This window comes from Podarcis raffonei, chromosome 4, assembly GCF_027172205.1.
Source record: "Podarcis raffonei isolate rPodRaf1 chromosome 4, rPodRaf1.pri, whole genome shotgun sequence".
In the NCBI taxonomy this organism is placed as follows: Eukaryota; Metazoa; Chordata; class Lepidosauria; order Squamata; family Lacertidae; genus Podarcis; species Podarcis raffonei.
Window position 1 is genome coordinate 102146391 of NC_070605.1, and position 23952 is coordinate 102170342.

At 42.2% G+C, this 23952-nt stretch overlaps 1 protein-coding gene across 10 annotated transcripts in view; it reads left to right on the forward strand.

Annotated features, from left to right (window-relative positions):
• PCDH9 (protocadherin 9) overlaps positions 1-23952 on the forward strand; it is a 753026-nt gene that overhangs the window by 198254 nt on the left and 530820 nt on the right. The window contains exon 3 of one of the 10 annotated variants that reach the window (XM_053384704.1): positions 7652-7871. The exons of the other annotated variants lie outside the window; for them this stretch is intronic. Within the exon in view, the coding sequence (XP_053240679.1) occupies positions 7652-7672 (21 nt within the window). The 3' untranslated portion in view covers positions 7673-7871. Of the gene's footprint in view, positions 1-7651; positions 7872-23952 lie in introns of those variants that run through there. 10 annotated transcript variants of the gene reach the window in all.

A 23952-nucleotide genomic window follows, 5' to 3' on the forward strand; every position in this document is an offset into this window, starting at 1 on the left:
GTGAGGCCTCATTAGGGAGAGCGCACCTCGGTTTAAGAACGGACTTCTGGAAAGGATGAAGTTCATAAACCGAGGTACCACTGTAACAATAAAAACAAACATGTAAAACTAACAGCAACAAAGAAATAAAACAGCAGAATTAAACACTTGCTTTCCCCCCTAAAAAATAAGTATGTGTGAATCCATTGACAATTAAGGAACCAAAGTTGCACTACAGATTGCACTCTATTAAGACTGATGACAATTTTTTGTTTTGCTGCCTGTCTTGGTTTCTAAACATGGCACATTGCTTGAAATATCCTGGATAAGTTTCTTTCTATCATCCTCTGGCTTCAATGTGCTTGTATAGAAACCTATCACCATTTTACCCATGGAAATTGGTAGAACAATTGAATCTCTTTATGTTGTTGTTGGTGTTACGTATTTTATTAATAAAGGTAATGGTTGCTTAATTTCACATCTTGACAGACTCACCCCTTGCTTGCTCTGCAAAGGGTTTTTCATGTGCCCTTTACTGTAAGTTGCTGAAGAAAGTAAGTATCATAGTGGCTTCTAATGAGGATCTTTTTCTGTAGCGCTCCTGTTGTTCCTTAAAGAGCTATTTTGCAACAATAAGCAGCTGGTGCAGTTCCATGTAGGAAGAAACTTCACCTGCTGATTTTTATTTTTTTTATAATCACATCTAAGTCAGGATCTCACCAAGGACCCAGTATTTGTATTTCAAGCGGAAGGCAGTCCATGCTTGACCCTCCCACATTTTTATATAGAAAAATATCTTTGTATACCACTATATCATAAAAAAATCAAAGCCATTTGCAGCAATAAAAACATAAACGCATACAGTAAAAGCATAAAAAGTTAAAAAGCAGTAAAAAGCAAAAAGTTTAAAACAAACATCAGTATGCCATTGAGGAAGGATGTTATGAAAGAAGGGACTTAGGGGCATAAACAGAACATTTTCCCTTTACTATTCTTGAGCCACAGCTAAGATTCCAGGAACGGTTTAGCCACAGAACCTGTCGCTTTATAAACTGAACTTTCATCCTGTCAACCTTCATCCTAATCAAGCCTTTCTGACCTACAACCCATTATTCCAGTATTTATATTGGAGCCTTGTTTATTTCCTGTGGAGCCATATCTCAGAAGGTTGATCTTTCTAGATTCAGATTTTAGTGCGTTCAAGTGTAGGGTGCGTACAGGTATAGGGTGGGTCAGACCTCCTCACAAAGCCAAGCACAGGTCATCAACTTTATATGATGAATCACCAGTGGATAGATAAACCCTCTATTTTGCCAATTGCCTTAAAACTACGTTTTATATCACATATATATTTGAAGTCTTGGGTGTATGTCTGGCATGCTCTTGTTTTGCATACTTTGTGCAATTCCTTGCATATTTCTCACCACTGCTTCCAAGTTACAGCATATTGTGAATCCGAGTTGTGCAAATGTGAATGGACAGACTTGAATCTTTCGGATCGTTCCCCCATCTCTTGTCAGTATTTTTCATGAATGCCTAGCTATCCCTCTGAGAGGAAACAGAACTTGCAGGGGTGGAGAGCAGCTGTTCCAAATACTGTAATGTAGGAGGAAAGTGCATGCACTGTGTGTTTAAGAAGATGGACAAATGTAAGATGCAAAGGCATTTTAAAATGCTTCTCATACACTATCTCAGTAAACCTTAAAACAACCTATAAGGTCTGCCACTGCTATATGTGTTCTCCATATTGAAGATGGGAATCATGATCTGAGACTGAGGAATACTGGTTTGCCTGTGGCCACCTGGTAAGCTTGTGAATCAAGTTCCTCTCAGAACACACATAGTATAGTGTAATATTGTAGAGTGTGATATAGACTATGCTATGCAGACAATGCATGTGAAGCAATCCGGGAAGTTTGAGAGGCAGCGCTGTATAACTGCAAGGTGTTAGTCCTGTCATGATTCAGGAGAAGACTAAAGCAGCAATCCAACCTGCTGTGTAAAAAAAAGGTAAAGGTACCCCTGCCCGTATGGGCCAGTCTTGACAGACTCTAGGGTTGTGCGCTCATCTCACTCTAGAGGCCGGGAGCCAGCGCTGTCCGGAGACACTTCCGGGTCACGTGGCCAGCGTGACAAAGCTGCATCTGGCGAGCCAGCGCAGCACACGGAAACGCCGTTTACCTTCCCGCTAGTAAGCGGTCCCTATTTATCTACTTGCACTTAGGGGTGCTTTCGAACTGCTAGGTGGGCAGGCGCTGGGACCAAACGACGGGAGCACACCCCGCCGCGGGGATTCGAACCACCGACCATGCGATCGGCAAGTCCTAGGCGCTGAGAGGTTTTACCCACAGCGCCACCCGCGTCCCCAACCTGCTGTGTAGGGGAGATCAAAACATCTCCACCTGCCTCCACCCACCACACTGAAAGAGCAGGTGAACACAAGTACCACCACAGGGTTCCCACAGTGGAAGCCCACATAAAGCCCCCAAGTGGTGCATTGCGGGGGACAAGCTGAGCTGGCCTAGAACCACTGGAAACTGAGTCAGTCCCACTATCATCGCTTGATCACACAGAGCACGATTCTGCCTCTCTCCTGGTTTGGTTTGTATGGCTGTGGATTTGGTGGTGGCCACTCTGACACTTCTCCCTGTAGGGTAAGGATGAGAACCTGCAATGTTTTGTACATAAAGGGAATATTTTAATATGTTTAAAAATAACAAAAACAAAACAACAACACCTGGAAACTACTATTGCACTTTTTCATAAAGCACTGAAGGTTGTGTTAGGTGTGGTGCTGTACAATAATGAACAAGCATATATTTCTGATTGCAAAGTCTGCTATGTGCAACAGCAAGGAAGTGTGACTTTTTGGGTGGTAAACTTTCGATTATGAAAATCTCTTCTGCAAATGTCGAGCAGCTTGTCACTTTTGGAATTCTAACTCTGACTCCATCTGTTACAATCAATTGTGCCTTTTAATGAGAATCAATGAAGTCTGGGAACTCCACTGGCAAGTGTTTAGTTTTTCTTTTTCTTTAACGTTTTGAACCGTCTCCAGTAAGTGCAAGATCAGGGCACTTATGGAGAAGCAAAACAGGTGAGCAAAGTCAGATGGTAGGGAGGGCGGAGCGTTAAGTAGGGATTGTGGGCAGGAAATGAGAATGGCTGATTTGGAGGAAGATAGTCTGAATGGGGGAATATTCTCCCCATTGCTCTTTCAGCTCATCTGTGCTTTGTGCCCTTTGTTGAAAACCAAGGGCTTCATCATTTGTTGGCATTCACCTGTCTTGGGAGACAATGGAAGAGAGTGCCTTCAGGGGTGAAGTCAAACCATTGGAGATTTACAGCACCTGCTGTGGCTGTAGAGACCAATAGGGGAGAGGCATGTTGCAACTGTAGCAGATGAAAGTACCCGGTTGTGCTGCTGCAGGTTCACCATGGCCTTTTTTCTCTGTGTGCCCCTCCTAGCACTCATCACTCCTATGGTCACTGCTGTAGATGCATGACCTGATGGCCTGTCTCCGGGTGCTGCAGTTGTCTGCAAGGGATTCCCAACTGGTGGGGTTAATGTTGCCAGCCTTCATAGCACATGTGCAGACATCTTGATTGTAATGCAGAGTTGGTCTGCCAACAGGCCTGGTTCCTGAAGCCAGCTACCCATAGATGCTTGGGGATCCTGCCATCTTCCATTGTATGGGCATGACCAAGTCAGCATGGACATCTCCCTTCTCCATTCCATCCCTCTCCCAGATCAGACTAGCTGCTCAAAGCATGAAACTTCAACCTGATCTTGCGGAAGGTGTGCATGGTCAACCTATTTCTAAGGTGCATGTGTATGTGATGGATTCAAGAGGACTCACAGTTGACTTTTGTTTACTCACATTGCAATTAAAGAAAGTGTGATTATATATAGGAGAGCAATATTAAGCCAGAAGTTGAAAATACTGTGACTGGGTTCACAATCACCCAAACTATACCAAGGTAGGTTCTGTCAAGCCAGAAGGGTAGCTTGGTTGTCTGTCAAAATCCTAATAAATGGCAAAGAGAATCGCACTGCACCTGAGACACAAATTTGTTGTGAAACAGTTATCTGTGAACATCCTCTGTCACAAAGAGAATGTCGGCTTGTTTGCCAGCAGTCTTGATTTATAATGAATTTGGATATTGCAAACTTCCATACATAGGAACATGGTGCAAAGATGAAAATGGGACGTTGTGGTTACAGTATGCTACACTATAGTGTTAATATTTCTCCAGACTGGCTAGAGCCACCTAGGTAATGTTTCATCAAGCATTATTTTCCCCTTCATTCAACTCTGATGTGCTTACCCTTTGCTTTGGAGCTATAAAAGTATGTGCAGAGGTGAGGAGGGTTTTCACTGAAATGTCACCTTCAGTAAAATATGCAGGCATGTTTGCATGTTAGCGTGTGGTGGGGAGAGAGTAGGTTTGGTGCCGCTGAATGTAACATGTGAAAATGTCATATAATTAAATAAATTAGTGCCATTTCATTTAATAAAAGTCCTCAATATGTATGTATTTTTAAAAGCCTCTCTGAAAGAAGAAAGCAAAATGATGTGTGGTTGTGTTTCAACCTGTGCATGGACGGACACACATACACACGGATTTCTGATGGCCAGACACTTTGGGGAGTTTGCCTTTTCTGATGTATGTGTTTCATTAGCTTTTTCAATGCTTGGAGTTTTGTTTTTTTCCCCTTCTCCCCAGCAGTTTTGTAGAGCCTTTAGAAGTTGTGTTAGTTAATTTATCCTTCCTAGTATGCTAAGGGGAATCCTTAAGGTAATAAATAGAGGCATAAAGCTCTTCAGGCTATGAGGCACATGGTAGGAAGCATGAAAATGAAATGTGGAAAGACAAACCCTAAGGTAAAGATGCTGGTAGTTTACACCCAGCAAGGGGATTATTTTTTCTTCCTTATAAAGTCAGCACTTATGATCAAATCAGCGGACTGCTGATCTATGTGAGGCCTGGTTCCTTGAGAGCAACTTTGCTGCAAAATTAAGTAGGGAAGAGCCAATAAGAATCACTGTTGCTTACCCCTGCTTATTCTGTAGCAGGAGCTTAAAGGCTAATATGCAGGACAGGGCAGGCATTAGAGGATGGAGGAGACTATAACTACTGAAATGAATGGATGGTCCTACTACTACATCTGGTCTCTGGAATTTTGTTTAATACTGTAATGCTCTTAATGCAAAAACCAAGACACCTTACATCCTTTAATTTTTTACAGAATTTCCAGTGAAAACCTATTTTATGAAAAATGAGCTGAACAACGTAAATGGCTAAATGTTTGCCGAAATAACCTTGTACAGAACAAGTCAGAACATGGTAGAGGCAAAGCTTCATGGTCATCATGACCAAAAATTGGGCCCCAGCTCTAAGCACTCTTGGGGTGGTGTAAAGTATCTATCATTCTCTCCTTTCTCGTGGCAAAGGACTGAATTGACAAGGACCATTTATCTGTTCTTTTACTCCCCCCTTCAAAAGCCAAACCCTGGCTGTTTGGTTTAAGAAATCATTATTTTTGAGGGGGGGTATGGTGAAATGGGAGGGATGATTCCTAGAAAGATATCTTCTGAGGCGCTTTTTGAATTGTGAGATCTGAAGCTACAACTTCCACTTTAGAGTAACCACAAAATGGTAGGACCGAATGCTAAACTGTGGTTAATCTTAACTATGGTTTGAAGGTGACTTCTTTCCACTAACAAAAGATAAGACTAGCTGGAGTCTGTCTAGGTTCAGATATCATGACAACTGATATGGAAGTGAATCTTCCAGATTTGTGCAGATGCAGCCAGTGTTCTTAAGACTGGAATACCAGGTTAGTTGTCCATATGCCTTAGTGGGTGGGGAAACCCAGCCAGATGGGCGGGGTATGAATTATTATACACAAACACACAACATAGCTGTGTACCAAACTTCTTGGGCTCCGAGCCCCAAAACCCATCCCTCATGGAAATAAAGACACAGTGGAGACAGAATCTAGTTTAAATGTTAATGGGCAAATTTTGGCCACAGCTTTATTAAATACACAAGTGTGACTGGCATTGACTTAGGCATTGGTATCAAAACTATAACTGGCTCCTGCCCCACCCTGCGGGAAGCCTGGAAGGGTAAACAACCAGCAGGGAGATCTCTGTCAGTGTATATTGACTGATGCTCACCCCTGGGGTTTCCGGGGGTCCTGGCATGGCCCCAGCCCCTCTCTGGGCTTCGGACGAGATCCAGACCCCCGGATTCCCTTAACAGAATACCCTGTTCATTGGAGGGGCAGGTGATGGCCGCACCTCCCCTCCCCACATTCCCCTAAGCCAATGCCTAACCACCAAACCTTACAAAGTTGTGACGATTGCTAAGAGGTAGGCAAAAACCAAGTGGCCACAGCCAATCTGCCACATTGGGAAAAAATCCTACCCAGCCCCCATTCCAAAACAGGTGACCAACCAAAGTCCAAAGCAAGGCCAAACACGACCTAATTAATGGGTGGGTGCAAAGCGCGAAGCAAAAGGAGGTCCCTATGTCACGCTGCCAAATAAATACCCCCAACCTTGCCACGCTGCCGATTGGCTAAAGGCCATTGGCATAACTGTGGCACCACCAGCTTGGAGTGGGGCAAGCTCAGCCCATAAGCCGGTTAGGGAAGAGTTCCAGGGCCGAGCACAACATGGACCCTCTGTTAGGAGGATCCAACTTGCTAAAATAAAAACTTGGAAGAGATCTAAATGGAAGGCTGTTTGGATGTTTCCTTCACATTATTTTCCCTTACTCAAGATAATTTCTGCAACTTCATTTGCCGGCCACATGCTGGTGTTGATCTTTAAAGCTCTAGGTGGCTTGGGCCATCTGCTTTGCCCTCACAGGTTAGACGGGTGGTTATTCAGCCCTAGCACCTCAGATCTGAAACTCCTTCCCTATAATTTTGGTGCTGCTGGAGCTTCTGTAACAACATTAGATTCCACTTAACTGTAAAATCTGTAGACATTTTGTTTTGTTTTACAGCTTCAGAAACAGTTGTTATCTTTCTTGGGTATTGTGGAAAAGAGTAGAATATAATTTTGTGAAGTATTTTGGAAAAAAAGAAAGATGAGGTGTGCTGGGGATTGGTTTTAATCCTATTTGGTGCCACAAGTTTCACTTTAGCATGCTTTAATTGTTGTTGTTGTTATTTTATTTTATTCTAAATGCTTCTTAGCACAATACAACAATAAAAATATTCATTATGTTGGCAAATTTTGAAATGTTGTAACCTATCCTATGCAGTTAGAATATACATTTATATAAACAAGTATATATGACATATGATAGACCTGCACAATTTGTGGTACACCAAAACAAAAGCAGCCAACAAGTCTTGCAATGTGGAATGCTGCATGCTGTAAATCCCCCGGTCTACTGTTTTAGGCGGGCATGAAAAGCTGGAAGTTTCTTCAGCCCATGAAATGCTGCCATGCATGGCTGGTGGACTGAGTTTTATATGGTAGGTCATACATTGTGCAGCCCTGACATATGATACCGATATAGTCAATTATGCAGCTAGGGAAAAATGGGGAATCTATATTTAGGTTGTAAATGTCCTGAAGTCCCCCAGGTCTGCTTATCTCTTTGGTCTCTCTCTCTCTCTTTCTGTCTTTCTCTCTCTCTTTCTCTCAAGTGCTCCCCACCCTCTCCCTGAGAGAATCAATGCCTGCTTCACCATCTCTGACTACCGGGAGGCAACATCCAATGTGGTACACAGCACTGCTTTCTCTGAAGACGTTTCTTCCTTCCTTCTCTGCTGAGAAGGGTGCGGGCATCCAAGAAGATGTCTTGGGATGCAGAGCCAAAGACTATACACAGAAACTCTCCGCGTTTCCTCTCTTTGAATTGGTCTTCTTTGTTGTGAAGAACTAAAGGCCCGTCCAAAATTTTTAGATGGAAAATGAAGACCAAAACAAACATTTCTTTGGCTGGCATCTGAAAAAGGCATTAAAAAATCCCAATCTTACCACCCAAGACACATTTCTCAAGAGCCTAATGGCGTTGCACATTTAGGTAACAAAATACTCCTTCCTTTAAAAGACACGGTTATGGAGTAGTTGGCATCTGTTTGCTGATGATGTTCTATACTCTCTTTAGACAGGGATACCCCATCCCCAATAATATATCAACATTTGTGCTGATGAATGCACGTTTTCTGTCTTTAAAATATTGGGAAATGCATATATTTGTACTGCAATGCCAATTTTGAAAGTTTTAAAATAGTCTTCCATGAGTGCTTCACAATACAGATCACATCAGTTTTATTGGTGGTAAATAAAATAAAGGCAAATACCTTTCCTCACTCGATGGAAAAGATCTGATATTACTTGATCAATATTAATCACCTTGCTTTATATTCACTTTTTGAAGGCACATAAAAAACAACAACAGTAGACATGCTCTATATATACGCCAGAATGTATTAGAGTAGGGACACAATCCAGTTCTGTAATGTGGAGGTTTAATATTGCGAATGTACACCAGAGCACTGGTCCCCGTGCTAAAATAAATCATGGGAGAAAGAATGCTCTTCCCCCCCCCCCCGCCCTGCCCCATCCCCAGGAGAGGACGTTTCCCAGCACTTGTTAGTCTGGTCCTGCAGAGCTGGGAGCAAAGAGTGAAAAAGTTGCCCAGACTGGCATGTTATGTCCATCCTTTATTCTGCCATCATAGGGCTGTGGGTGAGTGCATTACTTCAGCCCCCACCCCTTCTGTTCTAAGTGCCAGTTCATGGGATTCAGGATGGGGTTTTGAATACCTTCCAGCAGGAAATACACTCCCTGTCACCACAGGTTTTCTGTGGCCAAACCCTCCTGCCTGACAACATGCATGTGTTCAGTGGCACAACTATTCTGGGGTGGCAGTAGGTTTTGCACATGATTAGGCCCTCACACAGAACTGGGCAGGAACACTTTTCCTCCTTCTGCAGCTTGTCCCCTGTGCATGCACTCAGGGAGCCGGATATTGCTCCAAGCCCTTAGGTAGCCTTAGGTTAGTTTGTTCTGTAAGAGACCAAAAGCATTTCACTGTTTGGTTCAAATTGTTCAGCACAAAAATAGGTTCCAAATATCTACTTGCAATAAAGAGTAAAGCAGTGGGTTATCAACAGGCACTTGTCAAGTGATCAAATTCATTTAAAAATATTTCTGTTTGAATTGTAATAACTAGTCCATGCACCTGGGAAAAAGAAAATAATTCATAGTCAGCCAAATGACAGCTTAATCTTGCAACCACTTTTCACTTGGGAAGCCACCCAAGAATCAATGGTAAAACTTTGCCTGGAGTTGTTGCTGGCTTGGACTGAAAATTGGTATATACCTGTGGCTTGATTAGATCTTGTGAGAAATATTTGTAATAAAGTGGCACAGAGTATGACTATACTTTATGTAGTGCATTTTTCTGAGGGGGGGGGGATAATCACATAGTATTTATCAGCATTTCTAGAAAGCTGTCAACCATTAAGTGGTGCTTGTAACCCCCTTTTTAAAAATGTAAATCCACTGTGGTGTAATATATCAAAGAAATAAAAGCTAGAAAGTTGTCTGAGGCTGATTCTCATTCATGGAATAAATCCACATTTTTATACCACGAAATAAAGAAATTGGTGCATTTTTCTCTTCTCCATTGTGCAATGAGCATTCATCAGAACCGACGTAGTCATGTCAAAGATTTATTGGAGTCTCTCAGGCATGTTTAGGTAGTTCTTCCTTGCACTCAGGAACAGTGACCCCTCTATCTGCCTACCTAGCAGTTTAGCAACATATGAAAACCTGTAACTCTGATTTGTGCATCTATTAGCCTGTGGTTAGTATTGAGACAATGTATGTGAAGTAGTTAAAAACGCACAAAAAGCACTTTTATAAAGGAATCCTTCCCTAACTATAATTGGTGCTGCTGAATTGTATAGACAGGTTCCCCAACCCTTTTTTTTTTAAGCTGGCCAGTGAAATAGACTGGCCAGTAGGCTCAGGGCAGACAATACAACAGGCAGTTAATTTATAGATTTCACAATACATGGTTTAGCCACCCAGTAGAATGCTCCAATGAAGGCAGAAGGTTTGCATGGGCTGCTTGCCTTGCAGACAGTAATTCACAGAGCTGGATTGCAAACCCCATGATTCCTTGGCAGAAGATACCATTTCTGACCAGAAAGATGGTCTGCTGGGGTAGACCTCTCTACCAGTCCATCCTTCATTCCCTCCTTCCATGGCTTTCTGTTTCTTTTCGCTCTGGAGAGCAGGATGGGTAGCAGCTGAAGGATGGCCGATGCTTTCTGCATCAAGTTGAATACTCAGAGAGCATTCTAAGGACTTTCTCATGATAAGCCCTTATCATGCTCTTCAGGATGAGCCTAAGGTGGCCCATTTCTATTTAAAAATATTGGACAGACTCAAGGAGGATAGTTCTCTCGACTGCTATTAGGGATGACAATGAAATGGTATGTCCAAGTACTAGCTGGTGGGAACAACAGACAACTTGCGGGGGCTGCTGCATTAGCCTTACTTGTAAGATTCCAAGGAGCACATGGCAAGTCACTGTGCTGGCAGCAGAACAAGATGCAACTTTCATCCAGTCCAGTTTTGAGCATCCTAAATGGCTGCAACCCAACATCACATAGGAAAACTCTTAATGTCTTTAGTCAGTCTTTGGATTACATAACCACTTTAAACTAAAAATATTTGTGAAGTTCCTTCCTAAATACACTGCCCAGTTTATTCTCCATGGACCACACACCACAACCCTTAAGTCAGGCTGACTTATGGTGGTTTGCTGAAAGCCAGCAACTAAACCAAGATCTCCTGGCTTCAGATCCAACTTTCTATTTGCTTCTCATTCACAGAACACCTCTCATACATACTAGGTTATGCCAGCTTTGGTAATCAAAATTACTAATGTTTCCAATTGTTACTAAGTGTATTTTTCCTGCTAAGTTTAGAGAAGCTCAGGAATGGACTCATTTCACAATAAAATAAACAACAAGAAACATAACACAAAGTTATGTTAGCGTTGAGTAGCCTTATACTGAATTATTTGGCACCCCAGTATGGCTTCTGGAGTGGTTCTGTATGCTCATGTAAGAACACTTTCTTCATATGGGTCACACAACCCATTGAAATAAAATACCACAAATTACAACAGTATGAGGAATCTAGCTCTGAGCAAACAGAGTTGATGCAAATGTTACCTTAAAAACCAGGGATATGCAAACATGACTATGAGTACACATTCCTAGAGAGAATATTTACTTGTCCTATCCACACTCTCTTGGTTTTCCTCAGTGCATGAGGATAAAAATAAGATTTGCTTGAAATTTTACTTCAGTCTGATGAACAGTTTAGGACTGACTGTGTGAGGCCTGTCTGGAATAATCTGAAAATTGCATCACAACATTTACCTTGCAGTCTTTCAGATTTTCATTTTTAAGAGCAACCCATAGATTTATATTGTGTCTAGGCAAATTTTAAATGAACCTCTAATTCTGGCCTCATGTTCTGTGTACATACTGAAATGGTGGTTATCTGGATTGTGGCTTATTTTATAACTAAATATAGATATTTAATTGTGGTGTGTGTGTTTTTGAGAGGCAGGGTAAAAAATCTGATGTCACAAAAGAACCTTTTGGAAACATGATCTGCAAAGTGCTTCGTCATGAATCTTATCTGAAGCAAAAAAAGAGCACATTTAATTATGCAATTTTGTAGCTGTGAAATAAACTCTCCTATTTGAGGGAAAGTGGCTATATTATAATTGCTATAAATGGATAACACAATTTCCTCTGTTGTTTCTTTGGGATGGAATGTTGTTTGTCAAATATGCCAGGGAGCCGTGGGTTATTTTCCAATTAAAATTGCTCTTCGGTCTGGCTGTGATAGCATATGGTTGTTTTAAAAAAAGAAGAAAAAGAGTCAATTTAAATCCATTTAAAATTATTAATTCTAAATAAAATTGGTGTATATATGTGCCAATGTGAATCCACTTGAAATGTACCCACTCAAGTATTCCAAATGCATGGTATGCATTTGTTTGCTAATATATAAGATAATAATCATGCAAATATAACCTTCAAAGGAAGCTTATGAATCACTCTTTAAAGCATTAGCAAGAATTGCATTTAGGACCCACCACCAAAAGCCAACAATATTACAGCCTTTGCCAGTCTTCTGATGATCTCAAATGGATGCATGTAATATGTAGCTTCAGGGGAAATGGTCCAGACCAACACAGACAATCAGAAATTAATTGTACTCTGCTGCTTGAATTGAAGAGCTGGATTCAGCATTCTGGTTCATTCTTGTAGCTTACAGTGGCTCATCCTTCCACAATCTGCCTGAGATGGGACAGGGCAAGATCTCTGAGCCAGGTGGATTCATATCAAGACTGCCTCTGAACGCCGGGTTCTGCTTCTGCCTCCCTCTCAAGCACCTGCAAATCATCCGTTCCCAGTGTGGTCCCCATTTCAGCTCACTTGACTTTGCCCCCACTAATGGCTGTACAGAGGCCTTCTGTAGTAATGATTAATTCCTAGTGGTGATCGCCCTTGTGTGCTTCTGCAAAGCTCTTGAGGCAGGCAGGCAGTTCTCCAGCAGATATTTCATGTTTCAGGAACGGCAAGGGGAAGGAAGAAATGGTGAACTGGTGTCTGCCCCATTGCAGCCAACATACGTTATATGGCGGAAAGAGATAGGAGAGTATATGTGGGGTGTGCATTTGAGACTGTGTGGGACACGGCAGAAGTGTGTGCAAGGGCTAAAAGGTTGTCAACATGTTTGTGAAGTGGAGGGAGCTTTTCCCCTACTGCAAATGGCAGATGTGGATTCTGACTGGGCTTATGGTGCAGACAACAGGTTTAAATGTTCCTCCTACTCCATGGTCCCAATATGCCCACCCCACCCCACCCCACACAGCTATTTCTGAAAGAAAAAAAATCAACTGTACAAAGTATCTGCCGTTTTTTTGTCAAGTGGCTGCAAGGAGAGAAGGACAGTGAGAAATTCAGTGCTGCAGTTCAGGTGTAAAGTGTCCCCTCTCTTGAGATACTAAAGAAGGTGATGCCTCTGAGTCAATGGGGTTGAGGTACACAGGAAGACTCTTATGTAGGGATAACCAGCACTGGAGGGTGTTTCACATTGAGAGTATGAAAATGTGAAAAAATAAAAGGAATAAGAGTGGTAGACAAGAGGGTGAAGAAGGGGGAGAAGGAAAAAAGAAAAAGAAATGTCCATTAAGAAGGCTGAGGTGATTCTCTGGTGAACTTTGAAAACAACAGAAGCAACATTACCCTTCCTCCTCAAATGAATAGTGAGTTGTTTAATAAGACAGATAACAATTATAGGTTTTAGTTCCAGCACCATTGGTATAATATTTTTCACAAGAACACTTAAGTGCGTGTGTATGTACTGTATCAGGTCTAGGAGACCCCATTATGTTAGCTATTCCATGAATAATGCATAGCAAGATGAACTCCTTGCCCAGCAGGTCTTCCAAGAAGTAGAAGAAGGGGGGGCGGGGGGCATAAAGCGAATGAAACACAGAGGAAGCTGGAGTGGGCTGTCCAAAATATTTTACTTTACACTCTCGTTTCAGATTATTATTTTTTAAAGACCTTGTAAGAGTATTTTGGCTGCTCAAGGGTGGTACAGTGGTGGGAAGTTACTTAAGGGGCTGATGTCTCACTGCAGTTGTGACCTTCCTACATAGCCCTAGGCAAGCCATAGGCTCTCGGCCTCTGCTTCTGACCTGCAGTACAGGAGATAGTAATAATACTGACCTACCTTGCAAGATTGTTCTGAGGATCCTTGAAAATGTATGGGATGGGATGGGCTTTAAAAGCACTATGCACAGGCTAAGCATTGTTTATTAATAAAGCCAATTGTCTCCAATGCCCACCATTTCACTTTCTCGCCTCTTGTAATCAAGTTCGTTCTCCTTTTAGGTGAGCAATTGGCCACCCATATTTCAAAATTAGTTCCGTTAACAATACTTATGTGTCGTCTTATGTTTATAATTAGAACAATTCCTTTTCATTAGATTCCTTTAAAAAAATAAATCAGGAATTCTGAAATCGACTTTGTGTGAATGTATAGGATCATTACTCACTGTACAAGCAGATAGCAAATCACAATTTTTCATCTTCTGGACTAAAGGTTACAAAAAGCACAGAAGGGCTACACTCCACAGCCTGATAATTTTCAAGTTCAACTGTTTTAAGAATATCTGAATAGTAAGCTGCAGTGAATGGGAAGTGTGTTTAGCTTGACTTTTCACTACTTTTCTCTGATTGTGAACATTACATTGTTGAGAAAGAACATGCTCCCCCTGGAAAGTGTCCTATGGTGGTCCTGCTGAGGTGTGGATAGGAAAATGCTGCAGTTTGTGTACCCTGCCCAAAAGCATTTGCACCAACCCATTTTTACACAATCATTTCCCAAATGTGTACACCAGACATCAGCAACCTTTTTCAGCAGGGGGCCATTCCACTGTCCCTCATACATTGTGGGGTCTGTGTGTGGGCTATATTTTTTTTTGGGGGGGAGGTGAGAACTAATTCCTATGCCCCACAAATAACCCAGAGATGTGTTTTAAATAAAAGCACACATTATACTCATGTAAAAACACCAGGCAGGCCCCATAAATAACCCAGAGATGCATTTTAAATAGAAGGACACATTTTACTCATGTAAAAACACGCTGATTCCCAGACCGACTGCAGGCCGGATTGTGAAGGAGATTGGGCCGAATCCAGCTCCTGGGCCTTAGTTTGCCTACCCATGGTGTACACTATACAGCTTTTCCTAGACTGCGCCACTTCAGGCTACAGGTGGAAAGATGGTTCACATTTGAATAAGCCCCCCATGAAAAAAAACAACGAAATTCTCTGAATGTGGAAAGTTATCATGCCATAGAAAGTTATCAAGCTGAACTGTTAATTTTTACAGGATGGCTTTCTACATGCAGGGGACATTTATTTCATTTGCATGGAGGGGCATTCAAGCATGCACAGTTTATCACCAGCAGTGTTTAGTGAGGCAGTCCCGGAAAAGGTTTATCAATAATCAGCGCTATTTTTCTAGAAAAGGAGGTGCTGGAACTCACCATGAACACCTCCCTTGTTCTCTTATAATGGCAATGGCACCTACCTGAGAGGTGCCAGAACTGAGTTCTGGCTGAAAAAAGCCTTGTCAATAACAAATTACTTTGTTGACTGTATAAATGGACCCCTTTGAAGAATTGGGCTGCCGCAAATAATATACATAAGTCTACTGAAGTTATCAGAGCTTGATGTGTACAAGTGTTTGAGGATTGGTCACTGTCATTGCTGATTACAGTAAGTTCTGAAAATGCCCATTTTTATTTAAAATTTAGTAATTATTTAAGCTACTTGGTTTATGTTAACCAACGGAGTTCATTCCATTTCCCTCTCTCTCATAAGAGAAGTGCTGTGCCATATTATTGCACGTGTAAACTAGAAGTAACAGATAACAGGCAAAAAGTTCATGATCCCCTATCCAATAGAAAATAAGATTTATTTATTTATTTATTTATTTATTTATTTATTACGAACTCAAAATCTCCTACAGGTAAGATTTTGTTTTTATACCTCCTTACCTTACTGCTGTATACATACAGAGAGCTGATCCACATGTACGGCTAAGAATGTACATACAAGTGCATTGGTTTCCAGGAAGGAGACCACGGCCTCTGCACTCTCCCCATGATTTGGCTTAGCATGTCATCTGAGCGCACCCTCATGATTTGTCTCCTCCAAAACCCCAAAAACAAACCTAGGTTAAAATCCATGGTTTGTCTGGAGTGAAACAAACCATGAATCCCATTTTGGATAACATACTACGGCAAACCAAGACTTAGCTCAAAGCAGCAGGAGGACCAGAAGAGAAGTAGCCACACAATCTCCTTTCCTTCATACTTGTGCAATTGCACTACGGCACTGTTATGTGCAAAGCAGCTCACTGCATAGTGTCTCTATGAATGTTGAAAGTTTAAATACTATAGAATCATTGGAGGTGGGGATTTTTTTTATTTTGAAAAAAAACCTTTAAAATATAAATCTCTGGCTATGACCCTGGCAGCATATGAGCATTAAATGTATAGCAGTCCTGAAAATGGCAATTACGATTCAAAACAGCTGTAAAAAACAACAACAGAGAACCTAAAAGAGGTGATAACCAAGGGCAAGGGGCATTTAATGCTGACCTTTCTGTGGTTGCCAGTGTCTCTCTATTTAGATAATTCAAAATTACTCTATCTCATTTGTTAGTGGCACTCAGGGATACACTGAATATCCACGAATTTTCTTTATTTATATATTTTCTATTATGCAAAGCTGAAAGGATAATTACAGGTGGACAGAGGTGTTACTGAGTGGAAGTAATACTTAACCTGTAAAATTTTCACAGTTTTTCAAGATGTTGTAAAATAAAGTAAGTGAACAGAAATGTAAATAATGCGCCATAGGAAACCCCTATATTTTGAATAGCAAACATGGTTAGGATTAAGTTAGACTTGAAGGAAACAATCAGAAGCCATGCAAAATTAAGCCACAGTGGACCAATGTGTGAAATAACAGGTCAGAAAGTCCTTCTCGGTGAAAATTTGATAGCTGCTTTAGCAGACAGACATGTGTCTCATGCATATGATGCCCTATGTCATTTGTGCAATGCATTTGTGGAAATATTAGGAAAAGCATACATTTCCCCCATATGTGCTATTCATCTACTGACCTCCCCAAAGATAAAGGAGACTTAAAAATAACCCACCCAGGACTTGATCACATTAATAATAATAATAATAATAGTAATAGTAATAATAATACTTTTTTCTCTATTCACATGATTTTATATTTTCAGCATGGTAACAGTTCATCTTGTATCTTCATCTACAAGATGCAGCTAGGTTTAAGGAAACATTGAAACATTCCCCCTCCTACTGTTGCTTGAAAATGATGTGTTTTTCTTCTAGAGGTAATGAGGAAACTAACCAAGGACATGTAATCTGCTAAATAAAAAAGGGGGGGGGAGAATCCCGAAAGCAGTAGGAATGTGCTCATGATTTGTTGGAAACCTTGTCCTCCTCTCCATCAGTACAACAAACCCCACAGGTTTTCTGGCAGAGATTCTTGCTGGAATTTTTTGAAAATTTTGGAACTTCTCTGAGCCTCACTGTGGAGACTGCAGCTGCATGTCTTCACTAAACAGCATCCTGATATTGGCAACCATTCTCCAGGGACAGTACAGGGAGGACGAGCAGATACTCGATGAGAACACAGAGGAGGGAGGCGACGTTGCAGTGTGTTGTCTGTCTGACTCCGGCTTTGGAAAATTAAAGCACAAAAGTGAAATAAATTATGGATGGTGCCCATGAATTTTTAAACGTACAAACACATCCTGAAATATAGTAGCAGCAGGGTGATAAACCTACTACTCCCTTTGCTGGCTTTCTCAATAGTGGCCACTTTTCACGCAACAGCACTCAAGCACAGCCTCTTGCGGCAGCTACGATTCCCAGTTTGGGAGCGTGCTGCCCTTGTTTTGTTAGCCTCAGCATCTAGAAAGTGTCGGCTCATCCACAGCAGTGCTTTAGAATATATCGCCACCCAATGTGGGCACCTCTTGCCTTTTGTATTTACTGGTGTCTTATGCTTCAGTGTTTCTGATGCCCTTGAGGAAGCTCTAACCATTATTTATATACAAGGAGAGCACCAACTATTTATTAAGACAGCGTCTGAGGAGCCTGTTCGTTGGGAGGGAGGTGGAAAGGAGTATTCCACCTAATATAGAACAGACTTTAAATTACGGATGTAAATTACTCTGTGACATGTTCAGTATCACCCTTTGGAGCTTTAAAATTGAGAGCTTCAGGCCTTCTGTTCACACAGATACTGGGCCTGAGTGGCAAGGCCTCTGGATAGGGACCCGAATTAACTGCTTAACATCCAACCCCCTCCCCACTGGCATGTTTAACAAACAAATTGACATTTATGCCTAGCCTGATAAGTGCATAAAGTAAATAAGCCATTCCTAACATGGGAGGGAAGGAAGACCACAGAACACTTACTACAGTGGTACCTCGGGTTAAAGAACTTAATTCGTTCTGGAGGTCCGTTCTTAACCTGAAACTGTTCTTAACCTGAAGCACCACTTTAGCTAATGGGGTCTTCTGCTGCGCTGCCGCCACACGATTTCTGTTCTCATCCTGAAGCAAAGTTCTTAACCCAAGGTACTATTTCTGGGTTAGAGGAGTCTGTAACCTGAAGTGTCTGTAACCCGAGGTACCACTGTACTTGTAAACAAGTGAGGCGGAATCCCTTTGTGCCAAACAGTTCCCAGATATGGGAATCACCACTCTTTGGCTCACTGGCTTTTTATGGTGCTATCATGGTTCTACAACCACGGAAGAGCAGTGCAATCTCCACAAGAGTAGGCAGCCACAGTGCTCCCCAGACATTTGTGCTTTGGCATGGGCTCTGTCATATCAGGAAGGTGAATTTACCATCACTTCACAACACCTCTTTCCCTGTCTTTTATTCTAGCACACAGCACCTCCTGTCCACTTGGTGCTTTTGTTCATGCGGATACGGAGGAAAAACACTCCACTGCCCATATTGGCTTACGCTTTTCTGCAAGGGAAAACCCATGCCAGCTGAGAGGCACCAACTTGTGAGCGAGATTTGGAGGGTGCAATGTCACACCTGTGACATCGCGCATGTGACACCACATGCGGGATGTCGGGAGGAGCCAGGAGGTGGAGCCAAACATGGCGGCAGTGCAGCTTCCATGGCCGCAGCTCTTCTCTCTGGTGCGCAGCCTCCTCGTCCTCTTCCTCCTCCTGCTGCCGCCACCACCAGCCAGGAGCTACTTCCCTCTACTTCCCCTCTGTGGTAGGCGGAGGAAGAGATGGAGATGGCCACTGAAGCCATGCCACACTTGTGCTTGGCCTCTTCTGCCCCATGCTTTTTTTGACATGAGGGGGTGGCCCTAAAAATAAAATTAGTTGGGAGGGGGGCTCAAAAGTGCTGGGCCCCCAGGAACTGGCACCCCTGCCCCAGCCCCATTTGAAGAGCAGTGGTGTACTTTGAGGTCAAAATTCATTAAGCCTTTCTTCAGAGTGGAGATGCTGGATGTGGAGCTTCCACTCTCACCTTCTTTCCTCTGACTGGTTTGTTCAGCTGGTAAATGTAAGCATCTTTAAAAACACATTTGTTTCTATCATAAAAGTTTAATTTTAATATCCACAGTAGGAAAATACAGGGCTGGTCCAAGAAATTTAGGCACCTGAGGCGAACCACAAAATGGTGCCTCCCCACATCCTGGCCAGGAGAGAAGGCTGAGTCAGGAACGAGAGGGGAATAAAGATCTACATTGGGATATGCTGCCCCTATGAATCCTGCCACCAGAGGCAGTTGCCTCACCTGGCCTCATGGATGGGCCAGCCTTGTTGCCCCAAGGTAACTGGTGAGCTTGGTGTTTTAGTAGAATAAGAGCTGTTTATTTATTTTATTTGCTATATTTTAATACCGCCCTTCAACCTGACAGCTCCCTGAGCAGATCACTGTAAAGTAGAAACAACAACAATAAAATCCATACGATAAAATCAATGCAAGTGAATAAAACATAGCAGAGCAAATCAATCATTATATAGCCAGCATTAAAACAGTTGCTAAAATAAGTTAAACCACTTTAAAAGCCTGGGAGAACAAGCAATGGAACAAAAACCAAAGTATTTTCCTGGTGCTAAAAAGTTAAGAGCAGGCACCTGGTGAAACTCCCTAGGGAGGGAGATATCTAAGTGGGGCTTCCCTACCAAAAAGGCTCATCCAGTTCACCTCAGATGCCGGGGCACTCAATGCACAGGCAGGCTGATACGGGCAAAAGTGCTTGTTAATGCACACAGCTCACATGCCACGCGGGTTGTTGTTTTTTAATGTTCCAAGTAGAACTGTAAAATTAAAAGCTATGGGGAAAGAACCTGCTCCTGAGGAAACTGTGCTACTCTTTTGCCATTTCCACAAAAAAGGGGGAATTTATTAAGGCAGAGTTTAATCCCCCAGCACCACTTTACTTGGACCATTTGTTCCTCGCAAATGCAAGCGTGTGTGTGGAGGGTGATACCAAAAACTCTCCAAGGGGTTACTTACATTCACTGAGGTGGCCAAGTGTTTCTTTTTCTTTCTTTCTTTTAACCTACAAAAAGATCAGCTCCCGTTCCAAGTCTTTGCCTTCATGGCCCATCCGCCACGCCGAGTGCAGCCATGCTGCTGCTTGGAGTAGTGACTTAGTTTTGTTTTAATAAAGGAAGCGGAGGAGAAACACTCACAGCTAACTCATCAAATATAAGTAAGCACCTGCAGAACAAAGTCAAATGATTCCCTCAATGAAAATTCGGCAATGTTCAGAGGATGCTTCTCTCTCACACACTCAAACACACACACACACACACACACACACACACACACAAAACAGCTGCCTAAATGTGCCAAAATTAACTGAGTGAAACACTTCGGCTTAGCATCAGATTTTCTGAGCTCTGGAAAGTAGGTACCTCATCTGAGCAAAGTAGGTCCCTTATCAGGAAGTACCCCAAGCTTAATTTTTTTTAGGTCCAGTTCTCTGTGCAGGTCAGACTGCAGGTGGGGAGCTGCAACATGGTTTAAATGCCTCTCCATGCAAAAACAAGCACCGAACACAGAAAGCTTGCTATGTAGCCAAGCCTTCCCTGTGACATCCAGTTTTTATTTGTGGAAGTAGAATTCCTTTTAATGGACGAGCATTCAACCGCGTGAATCGCCCACCTGCATCCTGAATTCTGCATTTTGACAGTGAACTGTACTACGTCTATTCTATCATTTTATTTTCTTTAAAATAATAGTAGTAGTACCTTCTATGGGTGTGACCAGTAGGCGTATCAGGTGATTTCTCGCATTTCTGCTGGGGCTTCTCTTGTCGAATTAATTTAAATCTATAATCTGCAGATATGACAAGCATATCAAGTGGCATGTTAAATCGTAATTATGTCACAGCTGTTGTCGCTTGAAGCAGCTACTGTTATGTTGGGAAATGAAATAAGAGGAACAATAAAGAAACAGAATTGCATTTTGATCTTTCTGCATTGCATGCATCACAGAGCTGTTTTCCTTTTCCTCCTGTTAAGACAAAGCTGTGTAGAATGTTTTCTCACAATGGCAGAAATACTGCATGTTAAGGGGGAGAAAATAAAGGAATTGCATCAGTCCAGTTATGCTCATGGCAATATCAGAATTGTAGAGTTGGAAAGACCCTGAGGGTCATCTAGTCCAGCCCCCTGCAATGCAGGAATCTCAGCTAAAGTATCCATGACAGATGGCCATCCAACCTTTGCTTTAAAATCTCCAATAAAGGAGATTTCACCACCTACAGAAGGAGTCCATTCCACTGTCAAACAGCTCTTACCACCATAAAGTTCTTCCTGATGCTTAATTTAATTGAGTTGTACTTCCAAGAAAGTGTTGACCCAGTCATAAAACAGGGTCTGTACAGGCTGTAACAACTCCATCTGTGCAGATGTAAAACCAGGTTAAAATATATTTGTATGTAAGGAAAAAGACTTTGAGCTCAGTTTTCTTCCTGACATGCTAAAGAACTAGTATGTTCCTAGACATTTTAGCATTGCGGTAGCGGCGGAACAGTCACATGTGCAAAATGGAGGCAGTCCAGTTGCCATGAGAACTGCACCATGTGCTTCATGGCATGTTGTGATAGGCCCCTTCACATACCACAGAAATGGGAGGGACATGCTTATAATTCTCTGCAGGCAAGCTGAGACATGGTCCACATAGAGACAGGGAGACAGGGAGAGGCAGGGCAGAGCAAGGCAAAGAAAGCAAGCAGGTTCAAGTCCCAGGCATGGGTCTCTAGACAGCAGATGCTGACCAGCATACACAACTTCATTTTGCTGACAAAGAGCTGGAAGCCCAAAAGAGCTCAGGTGGCCCCAAGTGAACTTGTGTTCCATGGCAAAGACAAAAAACAATGATACTTTACAGTAATCCATGTGTACTCCCCATAGTATATGTGGACCATATAAATTATCCACATTAATTTACCCTTCTTGCACACCAAGGGTACATAGGACAATATATACACGTTTCAGGGTAAATCGTGATTATCTGCAGCTTGAACATGCAATCAGGAAAAATAAATATGGCTTGGTCTTGTATGTTACAGGAAGCATGTGGACTGTATGTTTCTGTAAAATGCATAGCAGCCCTATGTGTGCATTAGCTTGTATCCCAAGGTTAAAATAAAAGGGACAGTGGAAACTCTCAGATTTCATTCATATTAGTGAAACTGCACTAAGACCATGTGGAGTGGGGTGGGAAACCTTAGGCTTGGGAATCAAATGAACCCCTCCAGGAGTCCTTGTCTGTCCCTGGGCAATCAATGTCTGGGTCCCATGCTGAGGCCACACACCTTGCCAACCTGCTCCCCTCCTTCCTTGAAATGGATGAAGGCTGGAGAAATATTCACACATATAGAAAACTGTGGTGTGTGTGGTGGAAATGCAGCCTATTGTCCAAAGGAAAAAGTCATATCCATTGCTCTGGCCACTGTTCATGTGGCCCCTGGAGAGTTACTCATGAGAAAATGTGGCCCTCAGGCTGAGAAAGGTTTCCCCACCCCTGACCTAGAGGCAAACTCATGTCTGTAGCAGATGTACCCATTGCACTAACTAAGCCCAGAGCAACCTTAGATGTGCTCTTTCCAAGAGACAGCATTGTGGTTACGGAAGGCTTCCGATAAGAGAGAGCCCACCCTCAGCACAATATTAAATTTCATCCTTGACATGCAGAAAATGACAACACTGAACCTATTAACCTTCTGCTCTTTAACAGTAAATATGAGCATTCAGCAACTCTTCCCTCCGCCAGAAGCTAAGACAACTTTATTAAAAGTTGGATCTCACGATGACAAGATGACATCAAGATAAATGGGAATGCATACAGATGCAGTTAGCTTCCTCCTTTATTACTGGTTTATCTCGAGAATGAACACAGGTACACAAATGTGGGCAGGCATCTCTGCGAGTCTGCCCTTTAGATTCTCTCTTCTGCAGCTTTTACACTATTATTTTAAAAGAGTGAGTTGTTATTTTCCATGACAGGGCATAAGATCACATGTAGGATAAGAACAATTTTAGAGTCACAAGGGAAAAATGGGAGGTAAGAAATTAGTGTGTTCTTTCTAAAGCAAAGCAGAAGTGTGTGTGTGTGCGCGCGCGCACACACACAAAAGCAGGCACTGCATTTTAAAAAGGAGGTTTTTAAAAGAAAAAAAATTGCCATATAATTGATGATTCTCCCTTGATAGCTACAAATAGGTGATATCTTTTGAACAGACAAGTACCTGTAGTAACTTTGTTACCCATGCATCTCCCTTACCTTTGCTCCCTTCCATTGTTGGCCATACTGTCAAAGTTTAGTTAATAAGCTCCCTTGGGTAAGTACATGACATTCTTGCTCATGCTCTGTAAATCACAGTGCACATTAATGGCATGATCACCATCACCCTGGCAGCAGTACTAGGGTGGTAAAAAACAAAATGAAACCCACCCTTCTCTAGTGTAGGATAGCAGAAAAAGACGCCTACATTTTGTGCTGCCTGTTGCTGGGGGTAGGGATGGGTGCAAGGAAGTGTTTCCAGATTTTTCAGATGATCCCTTAAAAAAAATCAAATCAAAGACACCTACTGTATGTAGTAAGCTTTCAGAAAACATGGCTCTTTGTATTTTAATGTGCTGCAGCCCAGAATTCTACTACTTTATTCTGTGTACTGAGTAGACATCATTGCAATTAATTTTTAGATTTCCCTTTAACACTAATAAATGCCATACAAAATCAGTTCTTGTACACTGCTCCTCATGGCTGGTGGTTCATATATATGG